The 16,971-nt window shown below is 34.1% G+C and overlaps 2 protein-coding genes across 2 annotated transcripts in view; both read left to right on the top strand.

The window, feature by feature from the left end:
- The window catches only part of LOC121163554 (neurobeachin-like), a 66,270-nt gene extending 54,885 nt beyond the window's left edge, over nucleotides 1–11,385 (top strand). The window contains exons 2-6 of the mRNA XM_040991089.1: nucleotides 2,285–2,516; nucleotides 6,119–6,219; nucleotides 6,466–6,561; nucleotides 10,450–10,571; nucleotides 11,325–11,385. Of these exons, the coding sequence (XP_040847023.1) occupies nucleotides 2,285–2,516; nucleotides 6,119–6,219; nucleotides 6,466–6,561; nucleotides 10,450–10,571; nucleotides 11,325–11,385 (612 nt within the window). The remainder of the gene's footprint in view (nucleotides 1–2,284; nucleotides 2,517–6,118; nucleotides 6,220–6,465; nucleotides 6,562–10,449; nucleotides 10,572–11,324) is intronic.
- Nucleotides 6,668–16,971, top strand: part of NBEA (neurobeachin) — a 483,658-nt gene continuing 473,354 nt past the window's right edge. The window contains exons 1-2 of the mRNA XM_040991525.1: nucleotides 6,668–6,672; nucleotides 12,909–12,975. The gene's annotated coding sequence lies outside the window, so the exon portion shown is untranslated. The remainder of the gene's footprint in view (nucleotides 6,673–12,908; nucleotides 12,976–16,971) is intronic.

Here is a 16,971-nt window from a genome sequence, read left to right as displayed (position 1 = left end):
TGTTAATAAAATAGGCAATATTTTACTCATCTTAATGTGAGACTTTCTTGTAGCAGTAAGCCACTTTCACACTGATGTAGTAATAGCAAAGTAATTATAAAGATCAATAAGACCAAACTTTCATAGAAAATGTAGATCCATTAACAGTATCTGCAGTAAGTATTCTCACTGTTTTCTGCTAGTGAGACTTAATTTTACACTTTTTTCTTGTTTTTAAAATACATTTTTTAAATTTGTTTTAAAGACAAAGTTGCAATGAGAAGGGAAGGAGAGAGAAGGAGGAAAGGAGAGAGAAAGGGAGAATGGATTAATCTTCCCTCTGTTAACTTTCCAAATGACTGTAGAGCTGGGCTGTGCCAGGTGGAAGACAAATCTGGAGCTCCTTTTCCCACATGGTTGCAGGGAGCAAAGCATTTGGCTAAATCTGTTGCCTTCCCAGACACATTGGCAGGGAGCTGAACGGGAAGTAGAGCCGCTGAATCTCAACTGGAGCAAGTATGGGCTGGATGTCATTGTCACGGGAGGTGGCTTGATGTGCTATGCCACAACACTAGCCCCAATTGTACTATTTTCTAAGCCATGAAATATAGAGAGGGTATTGTATTGCTGACTGTGAAAGATTGAAGTAACAGATTCAAATAACAGAACATGATTGTTAAAAATACATATATTGTTTCTTTTTTGGGCAGACTTTTTTTTTTTTTCAGTTTGTTTGGTCTTATTTCCATGAGTTCATCTCTGTTAGACATCAGAGTAGTATTTGTTTATACCAGACACTGTTAAAGCATTGACAGTTGGGTTAGGACGTTAATGTGAAATGTGCTCACATTTTAGTATGCCTTTGTTCTTTTAATATCTGTTTCTGTTGCCATTTTGTGTAGTTATCATATTTTTTCACTTTTGTGCTTTATTAGTGTGTAATTTCAGTCCATGTATGCAATGTGCAATGATGAGATCAGTACTCTGTATACCTGGTAACAGTACATTATTCACGATAAATTAGTTGGAAACATGGCTTAAGCTGGCTGAATTTATGATATTCAACAGGCATCAAGTCAACTGCTGGCATTCTGTTAAAGCTGGGAGTGGAAGTTTTTAGGAGAACTGATATTAGCTAGTCCTAACTGGTAACTGTATGAATAATGGCTGTTGTGCTTAACTACTTACAAAATAGTATTTCATTTAATTCTTAATAATACTTAATTAGACAGGAAGTTGTATTCTCTTTTATAACTGAGGCTTGGTGAAGTACTTTAATTAAATTCGCATAGCTGAGTAGGACAGCTAGAATATGAATCCAGCATGTTGGAATTCAGAGTCAATCTTAACCACTGTTGTACGTATTTATATTAGTAAACCAGAAATAGTAGAGGGAGTTGAGAATGTTTCACACATACAAATGAAAGTGGCCCTTCACCCAAAGACTAGGTCAATTAAATGTAAGAATTTAATGGAAAGGCTAGTTGTCTCTAAAGCTGAATCTTGATTGTGCTACAGCAACATCATAAACAGCATATAAAAGTTTGTGAAAAAATTGCAAAGATATTATTCCTACAACTTAGTACTATTAATGTAGTTTTTTCCTTGATCATGGATATGTTCTAGTTACTAGCATAGTAAATGCTAGATGTTAATCAATAACCTCTTGAATGAACAAAAGAATTGATTTGTGTAGGGTGAATTTATTCCTAAATGTGTCTGTCTGTTGTTTAGAATGAAGGGATACCTAGTTTGCTAGTGTTATTTACAAAATATGATTTAATAATATAATAATTAAGGGTGATTTGATGAATTTTAACATACCATTCATTTTATAGATGTAAATGTTATATGACATAGATAAGATCCTGTAAAACTTTTATGATATAGATTTTTAAGTTTAGTTTTAAGTAATAATAAAATGAATTTCATGCCTTATAATATATTTTAATTTAACTATATTTTGTTATTATTACTTTTATAAATCAGATCTTTTCCTGGGGGATGGAAAGTTATTTGTGCTGAATCCTATCCAGTGATAATATATTGTATTTTTTCTCTTTTACAAGTATTCAAATTGTCCTTTTCAGTCTTGATAAAAATCAGATTTTATTTGCTTGTTTCAACTCTTAAAGTCTGTAGCTTTTAAACCTTGGATCAAAGTTCATTTGACACCAAAAACTTGCCATTGTTAAGTGACATAGTTATTATGCTTGCTTGTTAGTCTAGTTTTTGTTATCTTATTGCTATAAATAGCTTCTAGTATCCTCACTAGTTAATGTTTGTTTTTTCTGTTTACTTTTAGCTGGTTGGTGGAGAATTTGACTTGGAGATGAATTTTATTATCCAGGATGCTGAAAGTATAACATGCATGACAGAACTTTTGGAGCACTGTGATGTAACATGTCAAGCAGAAATATGGAGCATGTTTACAGCCATTCTACGAAAAAGTGTTCGAAATTTACAGACTAGCACAGAAGTCGGGCTAATTGAACAAGTATTGCTGAAAATGAGTGCTGTAGATGACATGATAGCAGGTATGAGGTTTTCTGACTGAAAAGTGTGATTTAAATGTTTCAAAATCTCATGTACGTTTCTTGATGATCTTCATAGGAAATATACTTGTTATAACTATTATTATTTAAAATAGACAAATAGAAATGTATGGAAAAATTTGCCTTTTTATTAGTGGAAAACCCAAAGTATGGGAGAAGACAAATACTTCTTGTATTAGTTGAACATAATTAGCATTTTTGCTTCTCTAAAATTTTGAAAATACGTATTAGTTTTGCAGATAGTACTATGAAATCAGAAAAATAAAAAGTATGTTTTTATGTAATATGCAACTAAATCTCTGTGTAACTAAAATAACACCATACATATTACACTTGGGTAAAATGATCCCTTTTCAAAATTGTCACACTCTTGTGTGCTTCACCTTCCATACATACAACTGACTGTGACAGGAGATACTCAGAATCTTAGGATTGGCAAAGTACATCTTTTGGATGTATTCATTTTACTTTGATAAATTGAGAGGAAAATAAATATAAGAACAAAAGGCAAAATGTGCACAATATTTCAATGTAAAAATTTTTTGTGCTTGTTAGAGGTTATTTAAAAAAAATCTTTGAAATCTGTGATTCCTCTTTGGAAATGTATTCTCCCCTGTGGTTAGATATACTTCACTAAGTATGTCTTGACTGGTAATAACATAGTTCACCCATTATAATTTCTTGAAAATAAGTTTAGAGTTTGAAAACTTGATTTTTGTAGGCCTTGAATTCTCAGTGTCATATGTGTTCTGACAAAAAATCATGCATAAATTGAAACATGCTAATACAATTTTTACAATATCATATCTTGTCCTTAAAAGTAGTTCAGATACAAGATAATTCTTTTTAACATTTTGACATACATTTAAGTAACCAAAATTTATGAAATAAAGCATTAAACAAGACAGAATGAAATGAACAGTTTCGCTAAACAAGAATGCTCTGTTAAGTAGTATTTTTAACAAATTTGTTCTCTTAGAGAATATGTTACAATCATTTCTAATTGCTTTCTGGGGTAATGTATATTGATCAATTTACTGATTTTTGTATTGGAAGATAATAATTTGTTAAAAAATGAGATCCAGACTTAATTTAGAAAATATCTTTTAAGTGAAACCATACTAGTGTAAAGTCATGGGTTCTTGAGCAGGAATTTGCTTTCATAGAAGTTTATGAGTACATACTGTATTGACCATCCTGTGATTTTTCAATCCTTATCTGAAAGTAAGGCTTGATTGATCATTTGTTTTTAATAAAGTGGCTGCTGCTTTGCAGAGTACAGTCTGAGAGTGATTTGAAATCACATACACATTAGTACACATATATGCAGTTTATGTTCTTTGGGACATAGAGTGACAGGATGGTAGTCCACTGAAATTCTTATTTTGAAATTATCACATTAAGCTCCTTATTTTTGTTATTCTTTATCCTCAGTAATAATAGCAACACAACATTTTTATTTATTGTTATCTTAAGCATTTCCTCCCCTAAGAACTTGACTATGGAATCGTACAAGAAAAGCAAAAATTTCTTTCTAATAGAGAATTAAAATTTAAGTATTTTATTAAGGAAACTTAGTAGCCACTAAAACATTGCTTTTGACCTCTTGATTTTGTTGCGGTATTTTGAGTTGGAAGATATTCTTTTCATTTGATAATGTAAATGTAGTACTAAATGTTGGTTTAAACATTTATAAAGAATTTCATAGTATTTTTTCCCTTTGAGAAATCTTATTGTCTTGAAAAATGGTCTTGTTATAAGTCAGATACAGGCTGTTTGATTTTCTGTATATGATACATGATGTTTGAAAATTTTTGCTATTAAATGCAAATGTAATAGATTATTTTTGTGACATACGTAGGACATAAGGTAAAAGTTTACAAGTAGAAATTTAATTAAAACAACGTTTATGTGTAAACCTTTTAGAAGTCATCTGTGTAGATTGCCATTGCAGCTAACTATTTGTTATTAGCTTGGTTTTTTAAAAAAGACTTATTTATTTTTATGGAAAAGTCAGATATACAAAGAGAAGGAGAGACAGAGAGAAAGATCATCTGTCTGATGATTCACTCCCCAAGTGACTGCATGGCTGGTACTGCGCAGACCCAGGAGCCAGGAGCTCTTCCAGGTCTCCCACACAGGTGCTGGGTCCTAAGGCCTTGGGCTGTCCTTGACTGCTTTTCCAGGCCACAAGCAGGAAGCTGGATGGAAAGTGGGGCCACCAGGATTAGAACTGGTGCCCATATGGGATCCTGGCGCATGTGAGGCGAGGACTTTAGTCGCTAGACCACTGCGCCGGGCCCTATTAGCTTGAATTTTTAAGATGCTTGATTTTTATCAGGAATTGTTTCCTAGAAATAGGCCAGCTAACATAATGTACTGATATCTTCATATACTTTATTACCTAAATGATGAAACTTTTGTTTAAAAAGTTTCTCCCTCAAAATGTTGAATCGTTTTACTTAAGATTGCTTCCTGACTGTGAGGTTAGGTAAGACTCAGGTAATTATTTACTGAAATGAATAATAAAATTCAATTTATATTTTAAAATGCTTAAAATGAGCATTTTCAGGTGCCTCAAATATAAGATACCAATCCATGATAATGGGTATTATTTTTACCAATAACTTAAGTTTTAAAATTTAGTTTTTTGCTTGATTAATGAGGAAACTTGATGCTACATTTGTATGTTGATTTTGAATTTATGTAGCATCTTTATTAGTACTTTAGTAATTAAGAATATGAAGTAACTGTTTCATTTAATTACTTGCAAAATTTGTATGTATGAATCACGAAAGATAGAATAGTTATAGACGAGAAATTAAATGTGTAATTTTTCTAATTATTTGTTTAACTGGTATATCTTTGTATGCATGTAAACACTAACATTGGCATAAAGATATCATTAATATTGCACTAAATGTATACTTCCATTTATAAACTAGTAAGTAAGACTGAGTTTGAATCCTGACTCCTTAAGTTGCTGAATATATTCTCATGGGCATTGTTGCCAAGATGTATAGATTACAATTTACTGAGTGAATAGGAAATAATAATTATATCTATTAATCAGGCTTCTTACAAGGAAGTTTGAAGTTGAACCATGGAAACAACTTTGAATAATATAATATTTTAAACTGTTGTTAATGAGGAAAGGAATATCTATAAGATATTGTTTTGTGAATAGGTAGTTGTGAAAGCAAATATGCTCAACCTGCACGTTATCATTTGAAAATAACCAGTTTGCAGTTTTAACTCTTTGGACCCATATATTTTCTCTGTGTGCAATAATGTATGAGTATGTTTGTGTATGTATTCTGGAAATATATGAAATCTCTATTAGGAATCTGCCAAGAAAGCTTAATTGAGTGATAGATCCAAGGAAGAAAATCCAATATTTCAAACAACTTTGATTATCTAATGAGTGAAGTGTTAATATGTCTATTCAGTAGAAACTTTAGTCGTATTAATATAGATGCATATATAAATGACAGTTAATAACATTTTCTTTTTCAAAAAGTGTGTTACCTTGACAGATGTCAGCTCATGACTAGAGTTCAGAATAACTTTATTTTCCTTTGAAGATCTTCTAGTTGATATGTTGGGGGTTCTTGCCAGCTACAGCATCACTGTCAAGGAATTGAAGCTTCTGTTCAGCATGCTTCGAGGAGAAAGTGGAATCTGGGTAAGCTGTGGTCAGAGGGAGCAGCGTTCCTTAGCAGTCCATTAGTACTTACTGGCTGACGGTTTGTCTCTAGAGAGCTGTTTATTTGAATTGTAATGGAAATTGTTTTCCTCTTTAATAGTTTAGTAAATTATTTAAGACAAAATGTTTCTTTAGTTAGAAAACTGTCCAGAGGTTAAACTGGTATATTGATTGTTATTGTTAAATTTGTGCTTTGATTTTGTTTTTCTTTTATTGTTTCCTCAGCCAAGACATGCAGTAAAATTACTGTCAGTTCTTAATCAGATGCCACAAAGACATGGTCCTGATACTTTTTTCAATTTCCCTGGTTGTAGTGCTGCGGTAAGTTTTAAGTACATATATTAAATTTTCAAGCATTTATGTTAAGTCTATTTGCATATGATAAAGCCTTTGAATTTAATAAGTGCAATTTGATGATTTTTGATTAATAGTGTAACCATGGCATTAATTCAGATTAGAAAATTCCCATTACTTTCTTAGAATAACTTATGCCTATTTGAAAAGGGTTCCTAATCCCAAAACTACCCCCTATTTCCATCTCTAAGTTATTTATTTTAGTGTTTGTTTTTTTCTTTTCTGCATTGCAATTTAAATAAAAGCAAACACTATCTAGTCTTTTTTTGGTAGTCTTTCACTGAATGCTTTTGTGATTGTGTTGGTTTCATTAGTAGTTTATTCTCTTTTTATTTTGAGGAGTATTATGATGTATCATTATTTATTCATCTAATAGTTATTGGGAATTTTGGATTCTAATTTTTAGTTATCATAAATATAAATGAAATGAGCATTTGAGCATAGATTGTTTTGTTGTCTCCTAATGAAATACTCGATGCATTTGTTGAGTTTTAGTGTGTGTTTACCTTCGTGAAAAGTGGCAGAGAGGAAATTTTATGTTCCCATAAGCAGTGTATTAAGGTCCCAGTTGATCTGCATCCTGGACATTTTTATTCTTTTTAATTTTATTAATTAAAATGGTTATGTAATAATGCCTCTTTAGTTTTAATTTTGTATTTCTCCCATGATTTTTTATCTTTCACATTTTTCATGTGTTTATTGCCCATTCTTAATGACTTTTTCTGTAAGTTTTGTGTTGAAATCCTCTACTCGTTAAAAAAAATTGGTTATTTCTATTATTATTCAAATAATCAATATAATTCAATATAAGTTGATCTGTTAGATATACAATATCAAATATTTTCTTCCACTCTAAGGATTGCTTTCATTTTCTTACCAATACTTCTTATTTTTAGCTATAATGGTTTAATTTTAATTAATTCTGGTTACTTGGTGCTTTTAAATTCTAAGATTATTGTAAACTGTGCTCATATTTTTTTCTTTGATTTTTCTTCTAGAAGTTGTGTATTTTAGATCCTATATGTAGGCCTATGATCCCTTTACTTTCAGTTATTTTTTTTCCTGGAGATCCAATTTCGTTTGAGAATTAATTGGTTACATAACCATTTGTTGAAGTAGCAGAGTCCTTTAGGCTTTGGGTTATTTGACAGTTTCCTTGAAAATATATTGTACAAATTGTGTGGATTTGTTTGTGAGCTCTGTATATTTCTATATTTTTGTCAGTATCATATAATATTTAGTACTGGAAGTAGATAGTTAACAGTTCATGAAATCAGGTATAAATACTCCATTTTTAAATTTATAATTAATAGCTTTGTTGTTTTCAGTTGTTCACATTGCTATTATGTTGTTGAGTAAACTTCTCAGATTTTATCCTGCCATGAGTTTTATTATAATACATTGGATATATGAAACAGTATGTAGAAATAGATAGGTTATGTTGGAGTTTTTGAATCTTCTATATTCAGAACACAGTATTTCTCCCTTTATTTAGTTTTGTTTGTTTTGCTAGTTTTTTTAATGTATATCATGGAGGAAAGAGTTTCTAAAATTTGTCTTCTTCTGTTAGTTTGGTATAGTTTTTGCAGTTTAATTTAGTATTTAGTGGAATGGATTGTGATAGAAATGATGTGGAAAGTACCAAGGTGATTTTTTACAGATAGAGTATTGCATACATATATGCAATAAATAAGAAAAGAGGACTATTTTTAATTACTTGAGCGATGGTACTGCAATAAGCTATTTTTGCTGATATGAAAGTACCATTTATTATGTTCTTGTCAAAGGTGTGAGAACTAGGAGTCTTATCCAGTCTCAGTGTGTTTACAGGCATGAAGAAATTAACATATCTATTATAATATGTAATATACACTGAATTGATATAATATCATTTATATATTTTGATAGAGTAACTTACTGTTTGATATCTTCAGTTAATATGTCCGTTTTTTTAATACTCTGACTCAATTTCCAGCATGTGCAATCTGGCTTATAGAAACTAACATTTATATACAATGCAAGAAAACTAAACATGTTACCAGTAAACAAAACCATAAGTTGAATTTACTACAAAACAAAATAGTGAGATAAAAATAAGCCTCATTTAAAAAAAAATCAAGAAAATTTGCATCATATTGCAGTAAAACATTTTGAATATTTATGTATGAAAGGTCATTATGTGGGAAATTTGCATTTATTTATAATTTAACTCTTCTTCTGTAATATTTTTCTGTTGTATGTCCTAATTGTATATGTGTTTATGTGTGTATTTTTAAGATAGACATCTTTAAAAACATTGACTACTTTGAGATTATTTGCCCACATTTTAATTATTTTCTGTATATTAGGATATAATACTGAAGTATACAACACGTCTTTAAAAGGGTCATGGAAAATTAGTCTTTAAGTATGCATGGAAAAATTTCCCTCTTGTCATATTTTGAATCCTTTTTGTAGATCATATACTTTACTTTGAGAAAATATAAAGGGCAGATAGATGCAAAACCAGCTTATTACAATAAAAATTACAAGTGATATTGTATATGTAGATAATGAAACTAAAAGAAAACAAAATAAAAGCTAGAATGTTTTGACATCTAGAGAAACTTCACAGTTGAAGGGCATGTTAGTCTGAATAGAGAGATAGTTGCGATGTTTGGGGAAGAAGAATGCGCTTTTGATAGAAACAACATCAAGTCTAAAGAAGTGGTTGTCGATGAATAGAACAGCTGACATATTTCGGAACATAAGTGATTGAAAAAAATGTATGGGATATTAGAATAATAATGTGAATTGAAATTCTTATATTACTTTTGGAAATTGAAAGTTTATGCAGATGATCATTGATATATAACTTATTTGCTGTGTTTGAGGATTGTCATTGTAAATAGGATGTGTTTTAAAAGAGCAGATCATCATTGCTTCTCAGCCTTTTGGCTAAGATCAAGTGTAGAAGAGCAGGTCAGCTGTCAGATAATAATGCATGAAGGGATTGATCTAGTAAAATAAATACATTCACATGTATTTCTTCTCATTTATTTCTTAAAATGGCTAGCTTTTTTTTGACTACTTTTACCTACTGAGTCTTAATTATTCCTTTGCTAATCTGGGAGTAGATCTTAATCCTTTTTGATCATTAAACATCAGCAGTTCAGTGTCTGAACCTTAAGCCTTGTGATTTATTCAGCAGTGTGAGCCTGGTGAGCATTACTACTGACCCTTGCATTGAGTCATTGATGATCCCACTCCCATCCTGCAGCACAGTCACTGATGATCCCACTCCCATCCTGCAGCACAGTCATTGATGACTCCACTCCCATCCTGCAGCACAGTCATTGATGATCCCATCCCATCCTGCAGCACAGTCAGTTTTGGTACTAGAGAGTCATACTTCCTTAATCAAGTAAGATATAAATCATAAAGTGCAAATTATGAGGCATGTGTATAAAGGACTGTAGAAAGGGATTTCAAGAGGTTCTTTCAAAAGGGAAAACGGAACTAAAGATGTTTGCTTTGGTTTGAAAATATTTTAGAATCTGTCCACTTTTTTTGTTTAATACAGATTTTTCCATGAGCTTCTTTTTAAGAACCCTCAGATATTGGAAAAATTGGAGGGGAAATTTTTGGAGTACATTTTGAAATCTACTACATAATCTAGAGTAGAAACTTACTTTATCCAATATTTGAAAACAATGTTTCTGTACTTTAATGAGATAATAGTTTTTATTTTTGGTATTTGCTCATGAACTTTGATAGTTATTCCTTTATCACGTTTTAACTGTAAAAGTCTTATTTAACCTTAATTAATTATTTTCTTCAACTGATACTTGTGTATTTTTTTTCTTTGCGTTTTAGGCAATTGCATTGCCTCCTATTGCAAAGTGGCCTTATCAGAATGGCTTCACCCTAAATACTTGGTTTCGTATGGATCCATTAAATAACATTAATGTTGATAAGGATAAACCTTATCTTTATTGGTAAGTAATATGTATTTCTAATTTAAAAAAAATGTTAGTGATGATGCTTACATAGTTGAACAGGTTAGGAAGGGTCAAGGATCGGGGTAGTGGGTGAGACAGTAATATGTTTTGTAGTAGGACTTTGTCTTTAAGTACTTCATTTTATAAATGTATGTCAACATGACGTATTAGAGAGTATGCAAACGTATAGACACATGCACATATTAAGATTATAAAGATATCTATCTAAGGAAATTTTTTTATTTTGCTGTTGAGTTCATGCTACTTCATTATATTTTTATGATTTGTTTATTTATTTTTTGGAAAGTCAGACAAAAGGAGAGACAGAAGAGAAAGAGCTTCTATCTGCTGGCTCACTCCAACAGTGACCACAGTGGCTGGAACTGAGCCCATCTGAATGAAACCAGGAGCTAGGAAGCAGGCACTTCTTCTGGGTCTCCCTTGCAGGTGCAGGGTCCCAATCCCTTGGGCTGTCCTTGACTGTTTTCCTAGACCACAAGCAGGGAGTTAGAAGGGAAGTGGAGCAGCCAGGACAGAAACCAGCACCCATATGGAATTCCGGTGGATGCAAGGTGAGGACTTTAGCCAAAAGGCTACCCCATTGGGCCCCTCCAGTTATGGTTTAAAAGACTTTCTCTGTCCAGTTTTCTTCAATGTTGATCAGTTACAAAGTGCTTATGATACCTGTTGCCAGAGCAGGGAAAAAAATTTCCAAATTCTTTTTAAATTTTTTTCAGTTTGTCTTTTCAGTCTACTTCAGTTTTATGAGCACAACAGGCACTTACATACTTTTAAAAATAGTAATCAGTGAGGCTAGTGCCATAGGACAGAAGGCTAAGCAGTGCTAGCATCCGACATGGGTACTGGTTTGACTGCTGACTGCTCCACTTTGAAAGCAGCTTTGTGCTAATGCGTCTGGGAATGCAGCGAAAGTTGGCTTGAGCCCTTGGGCTGCTATAAAACATGGGAGACCCAGAAACTCCAGGCTTCTGGCTTTGGGATAGCCTACCTCTGACCACTAAAGACATTTGAAGAGTGAAGTAGCGGATCAGAGATTTCTCTGTGTGTCTTTTTCTTTCTCTGTAAATCTGTCTTTGAAATAAAGATGTGGAAATCTTTAAAAACTGGTAATAAGCTTGTGAGAAAATATAGTCAGATTAACTTTGTTAGGCTAGCACAATGGGCTATTCAACATAACGATTGTTCGCTTGGTAAAGGTTGTGATCTTTGTAATATTAGTGTACCAGCAACACATGATCAAAAATATTACACATTCATTGATTGCTTTAATGTATGGTTTACACTGGAAATACTTTACACATATTCATTTAATACATACAATGCTGTACAATAAGATTGAGTGTCACATGATTATCATCATGTTGCTTTTGCATCTTAGATTGTAAAATGGGCATTGTTTACTGACTAGAATGTAATGATAGAATAAAGTGTTTTGTAAAAGGACTTGATCAGAAATTTGGAGTTGAAGCACTTGATAAATTATTACCTTCCAGATTCTGTCATAAGTTGTTTAGAAATGAGAGAGTATTTTAGAAAATTATTTGAAAATTCAAACATAAACTGAGTTGGACTTCAAAATGGACATTTTGGCAAATCACAAATTTATATTTCAGTATCAAGCCAACCAAAATAACCCTCCAACCCCCCCCCCAGCAAAAACATCACCCAATACCTATCCAACCAAGATCACTAACCGAATTACCACACGCCATCACGGTTTTCTCCTCCACAAACAAAAACCCAATCCCCCTCCAACAATATGTTACACCCCCCAAATAAACACAACCAATCAAAAAGAACCCCAATCCTACTAACAAAATACCTCCCCAAAAACCCCCCTTCACACTCCCTAAACCCTCTCGATCCCACCCTCGCAGTTACCATTAAAATCAGATAAGAGAGAAATCATATTTAACCGGAGGACCTACAATTGTCGACACCAACAGTCAAAGTTACGTCAAAAAATACACAAACTACCCAACAAAAATACCCAATATCCCAAACCCCAACCTTCACTATACCTCCAACATCCTATAAAAAAAAACCAAACCCGAAAAACCAACCACCATCAAAATTAAACAACCCGCCTACAAAACTCAAAACTCAAAATAAGATTACATACAAACCCCCCCAATCGCCAACCCCCCCCACCCACCTGCAAATAAAAACACAACAATACATCACATAAAAAAAAATAATCTCTACCCAAACCCAAAAAAAACCAACAAAAAACAAAAAAAAACCTAAATAACTACCACGTCCCCTGATATTGAAACAACAGCCAACGGAAGTAATTACCCCATAAACAACTAGCACATCATTGAAGTCCAAAGGAAAAGGTTTTCAGCACTGTGTGAAATATGATTTTCAGCCACGCAAGGTAGGGAAAAGTAAATATTTCTCTTTGAAATGACTACTGTAAAATTTACATGTAATGAATTCTGCAATACTGTGTTTTGCTAATTTTGCTAAGATTGTTAATGTATCCTTTTCTGAATTTTCTTCTTATTGCTTTTTTTGAATTTTGGCCTCCAGAAGAGCAGTCTTAGGACCTCTTGTGTGTCTCTTTCCATGCTTTGAATATCTCTTGGCATCTTCAAATATAGTGATTGAATGTTTATTGAGTACCAGTCGCTGGTCCAGATACTTAGGATTTGACAGTGAATGAAATAGAAAATATCTCTGCTTTCCTTTTTTTAAGGTTTGTTTATATATTTGAAATAATGAGTTGCACAGAGGGAGAGACAAAGATCTGCTGTCACAAATTGTTTTAACAGCTGAGGCTGGTACAGGCTGAAGCCACGAGCTCTGTTGTGGTTCCCCATGGGGATGACAGGAGCCCAAGTATTGGACCAGCTTAGTTTGTTTTTCCTGGTACGTTAGCGGCAAACTGGATTGGAAATGAAGTAATGACGACTCTTGACAGTGCTCATTTGGGATGCTGGCATTGCAGGTGGTGGGTTAAGCATCTTTGCCACTTAATTCTTGACATTGTTACACTGAAGAATTGTATCCAGCTCACGTTAGTCCTCAGCTTCTACTCCTGTTTTCAGGGTTCTCAACTTTGTTCTGAGTTTTGCTCCCAAGTGTCTTGAAGTCTTAGTGGCCCCTGGCCTTTAGAATATGTGGCATTGAATTTACCATTTTTGGTTCTACAGCTATCTATTTTCTTAAGTCCTCAGTTCTCAGCTTTGACAAGAAATTAACTATCTTCATAATAGTTGGGATTTGAGTGCATTTGTTTCTTTAACCCTTTTTAGTTTTTATATATATATGACTAGTGGCCAGGGCTCTGGCTGTGGGAGGAAGTGGCTCTCTCTCCAGCTTGCTGCCCTAGAATGTGCTGCATGGAGGCCCATGCAGAAGGGCCAGCACCCCCAGGCACCTCCACCCAAACTCCAGTTGCTGTAGCTGCTGCACATGGACACACCCCACAACCTCCCCAGGTAGCAGACATGGGCCAGGCCTTTACCTCACTCCCATCTGCACCCACCCAGACCATTAGCCTCAGAGCCACATACCAGGGTGCAGCTGCCAAGCTCTCACCAGCCCTCCGCTCCACACCTTTGCTGCCATCAAGGTGGTTCTGTTGTAGGGATGCCCTTGTGGCCACAAGACCCCCAACAGTTGGCTTGGACAATGCTCTTTGCCCCTTAGCCACTGGCCAGTTGCGGCTTCAGTGGTGGGCCTTGGCTGGCGTCCCAGCGATGTTTTTTTGTACAAGAACCAGGTCCAAGTGTTGCTTCCTCTTCCATCTGGAAGCCAAACTGCTCCTTTATTTTTTTAGAGCTGCTCATTGTGAATCTGAATCTTAAGCAAAACCAAATGTATTTCTAATCAATGGAGAAATAAACTTATTTAAATAAAACATGCTTTTTAAAGTTTTTACTTCAGAAATTCTTTACGTTGCCTTCTCCTCATCTCAGATCACTTGTTTCTTGTTCTTCCAAATTACTTTTATGTACTTTATACTAATTCCCAGTTTGCCTTCCTGATCATTTTATAAGAGCACTCCAGCTCATTTTTTGCATTCCATAAACTATGGAATAAATTCAGATTTTTAACCTCATTATCCATGATTTTGATTTGCCACAGTTTATAAAATCTTTTCCTTTCAGTGTCTGTCATGCACACCGTTCGTACATGCACTGTTTCACAGCTAGGCCTTCATCTCTCTCCCACTGCTCTGTTCTGTTTCCTGTAACGTTTCTAAGGCACTGTGCTTGATTTATGTTGCTTCCAGTTAGTGTTTCTCACAACATTTTATTCCTGAATTTCTAGTCATAGTTACTCCTCGTAAGCCTTTATTTACTCATGTATTAAGTGTGTTATTTGATAAATGTTGATGTAAAGATCTATGTTGGATTTATTTTTTATTTCCCTCAGTGTTCTCACAGAGAACAATGAAGCTGATAGAGTTACAATAAGATATAGTGGGTAAATGAATAAAAGTGCTTTTTGGTTATTTTTGCTCTCTTTCTCTATATGGAAAATTAGAGTATTACCCATGAATATTGAGACAAAGTTAATGCTTTTTGTGAAAGTTTTTTATACAGATATAATGGAAAACATGAGTGTTTAGAATGCTGAGAATTGAGGGCCTGACACAATAGCCCAGTGGCTAAAGTCCTCCCCTTGCAAGTCCAGGATCCCATATAGAAACTGGTTCTAATCCCAGTGCCCTGCCTCTCATCCAGCTCCCTACTTGTGGCCTGTGAAAGCTGTTGAGGACAGGATGGCCCAAAGCCTTGGGACCCTGCACCCTCATGATAGACCTGGAAGAGGCTTATGCAAACTAGTGCCATTCAAATACAAAACACATCATGATGATCAATCCCAAGGCCAACCTCAGTCTGTTAAACAAAAGGAGAATTAACAATAAAACCTAGATGTGCTACAATGGGCAAATGCAAGAAAACAGAAAAGTAGCCGACTATACTGAAAACAGAAATAAGTGACAGGCCACAAGCAGGGAGCTGGATGGGAAAAAGAAATCTGGAAATAAAGATCCAGAACTTTTGTGTTATTTTAGTTAATTATATTTTTAAATGATAATAATTGGTTCATACACATATTTTTTCTTTCAGTTTAACTTTCTGGGAATAACAACTCTCCCTTATCTAAGATTTTATTTTCACAATTTCAGTTAATTGTACACTGAAAATATGTGAAAATCTTCAGGTACAGATAAGGATACGTATATATGTATATATATTTAACCCTGTCCATTCACTTGGAATAATACTCTCACGTGCTTCACTGCATCTTTTGCACAGTAGATCCATTTAAATTTGAAGAAACAAAACAATGATCTTTTTGTTTCTCCTTCCACATGCATGTGGTATATTGTCTATGACGGCTTTGCCAAGTTTATTAAGGTGTCTTCCAGTGTTTCCTGTAACTTTAGTTTTATATTTAAAATTTAGACTTGGGGCCCAGCAAGGTACCCTAGAGGCTAAAGTCCTCGCCTTGCATATACCAGGATCCCATTTGGGTGCCAATTCATATCCTGGCAGCTCCACTTCCCATCCAGCTTCTTGCTTGTGGCCTGGGAAAGCAGTTGAGGATGGTTCAGAGCTTTGGGATCCTGCACCTGTGTGGTAAACCCGGAAGAGGCTCTGGGCTTCTAGCTTTGGATTGGCTCAGCTTCAGCCATTGGGTTGCTTGGAGACTGAATCAAAGCATGGAAGATCTTCCCCTCTGTGTCTCCTCCTCTCTGTATATTTGACTTTCCAATAAAAATAAAATAAATCTTTTAAAAAAATGCTGAGAAGTGGTATATTCTTTCACATCTTCAGTGGGTCCTTTACCCTTGATATATATCATTGTTGCGAACTAAAATTGTATTTAGTAATTTACAGATGAGTTTTGTATATATAATAAAATTTTCACATTATTTTTTATAATATTTTATATATTTTTCTCAAATAAATTTATGATATTTTATTTCAGTGTTGTTTATGTAGTTGAGAAGGATGTGTGCCCATGTAGGCCAGAGTGGGGTGGGGAGCAAAAAGAGTGGAACGAAATGTTTCCAATTTGTTGCTTTTCTCCTCTGTGAGTGGGCTGGCAATGGCAGGAGCTTCTCCATGCCACCAAACTACAGCCACACCTGGGGATGGGAGATGGTCGTGTCTATCTTAGAGACCCCAGTCTGGGGTAAGAATTTTCCTAGGATGTGCTTCAGTTTGATAGTTGTGAGATGGAGATTTCATTGCTCCAGGGTAGAGAATATATTTCCAAGGTTCAATGGTTGACAAAGTCCACCTTAGGACATCTATACACTCACACACTTGCTGCAAAGCTTGGCAGAAAAAAAAAAGTGTGTCCAACCTCTTCTGCTTTCCATCCTCTGAAAAGGCACTTGATGTCCCCT

This window comes from Ochotona curzoniae, unplaced genomic scaffold (assembly GCF_017591425.1).
Source record: "Ochotona curzoniae isolate NIBS_2020 unplaced genomic scaffold, NIBS_Ocur_1.0 contig_64, whole genome shotgun sequence".
NCBI lineage: Eukaryota > Metazoa > Chordata > Mammalia > Lagomorpha > Ochotonidae > Ochotona > Ochotona curzoniae.
The sequence above is the reverse complement of the archived record's forward strand: the minus strand, read 5'-3'. Positions and strand labels throughout refer to the sequence as shown.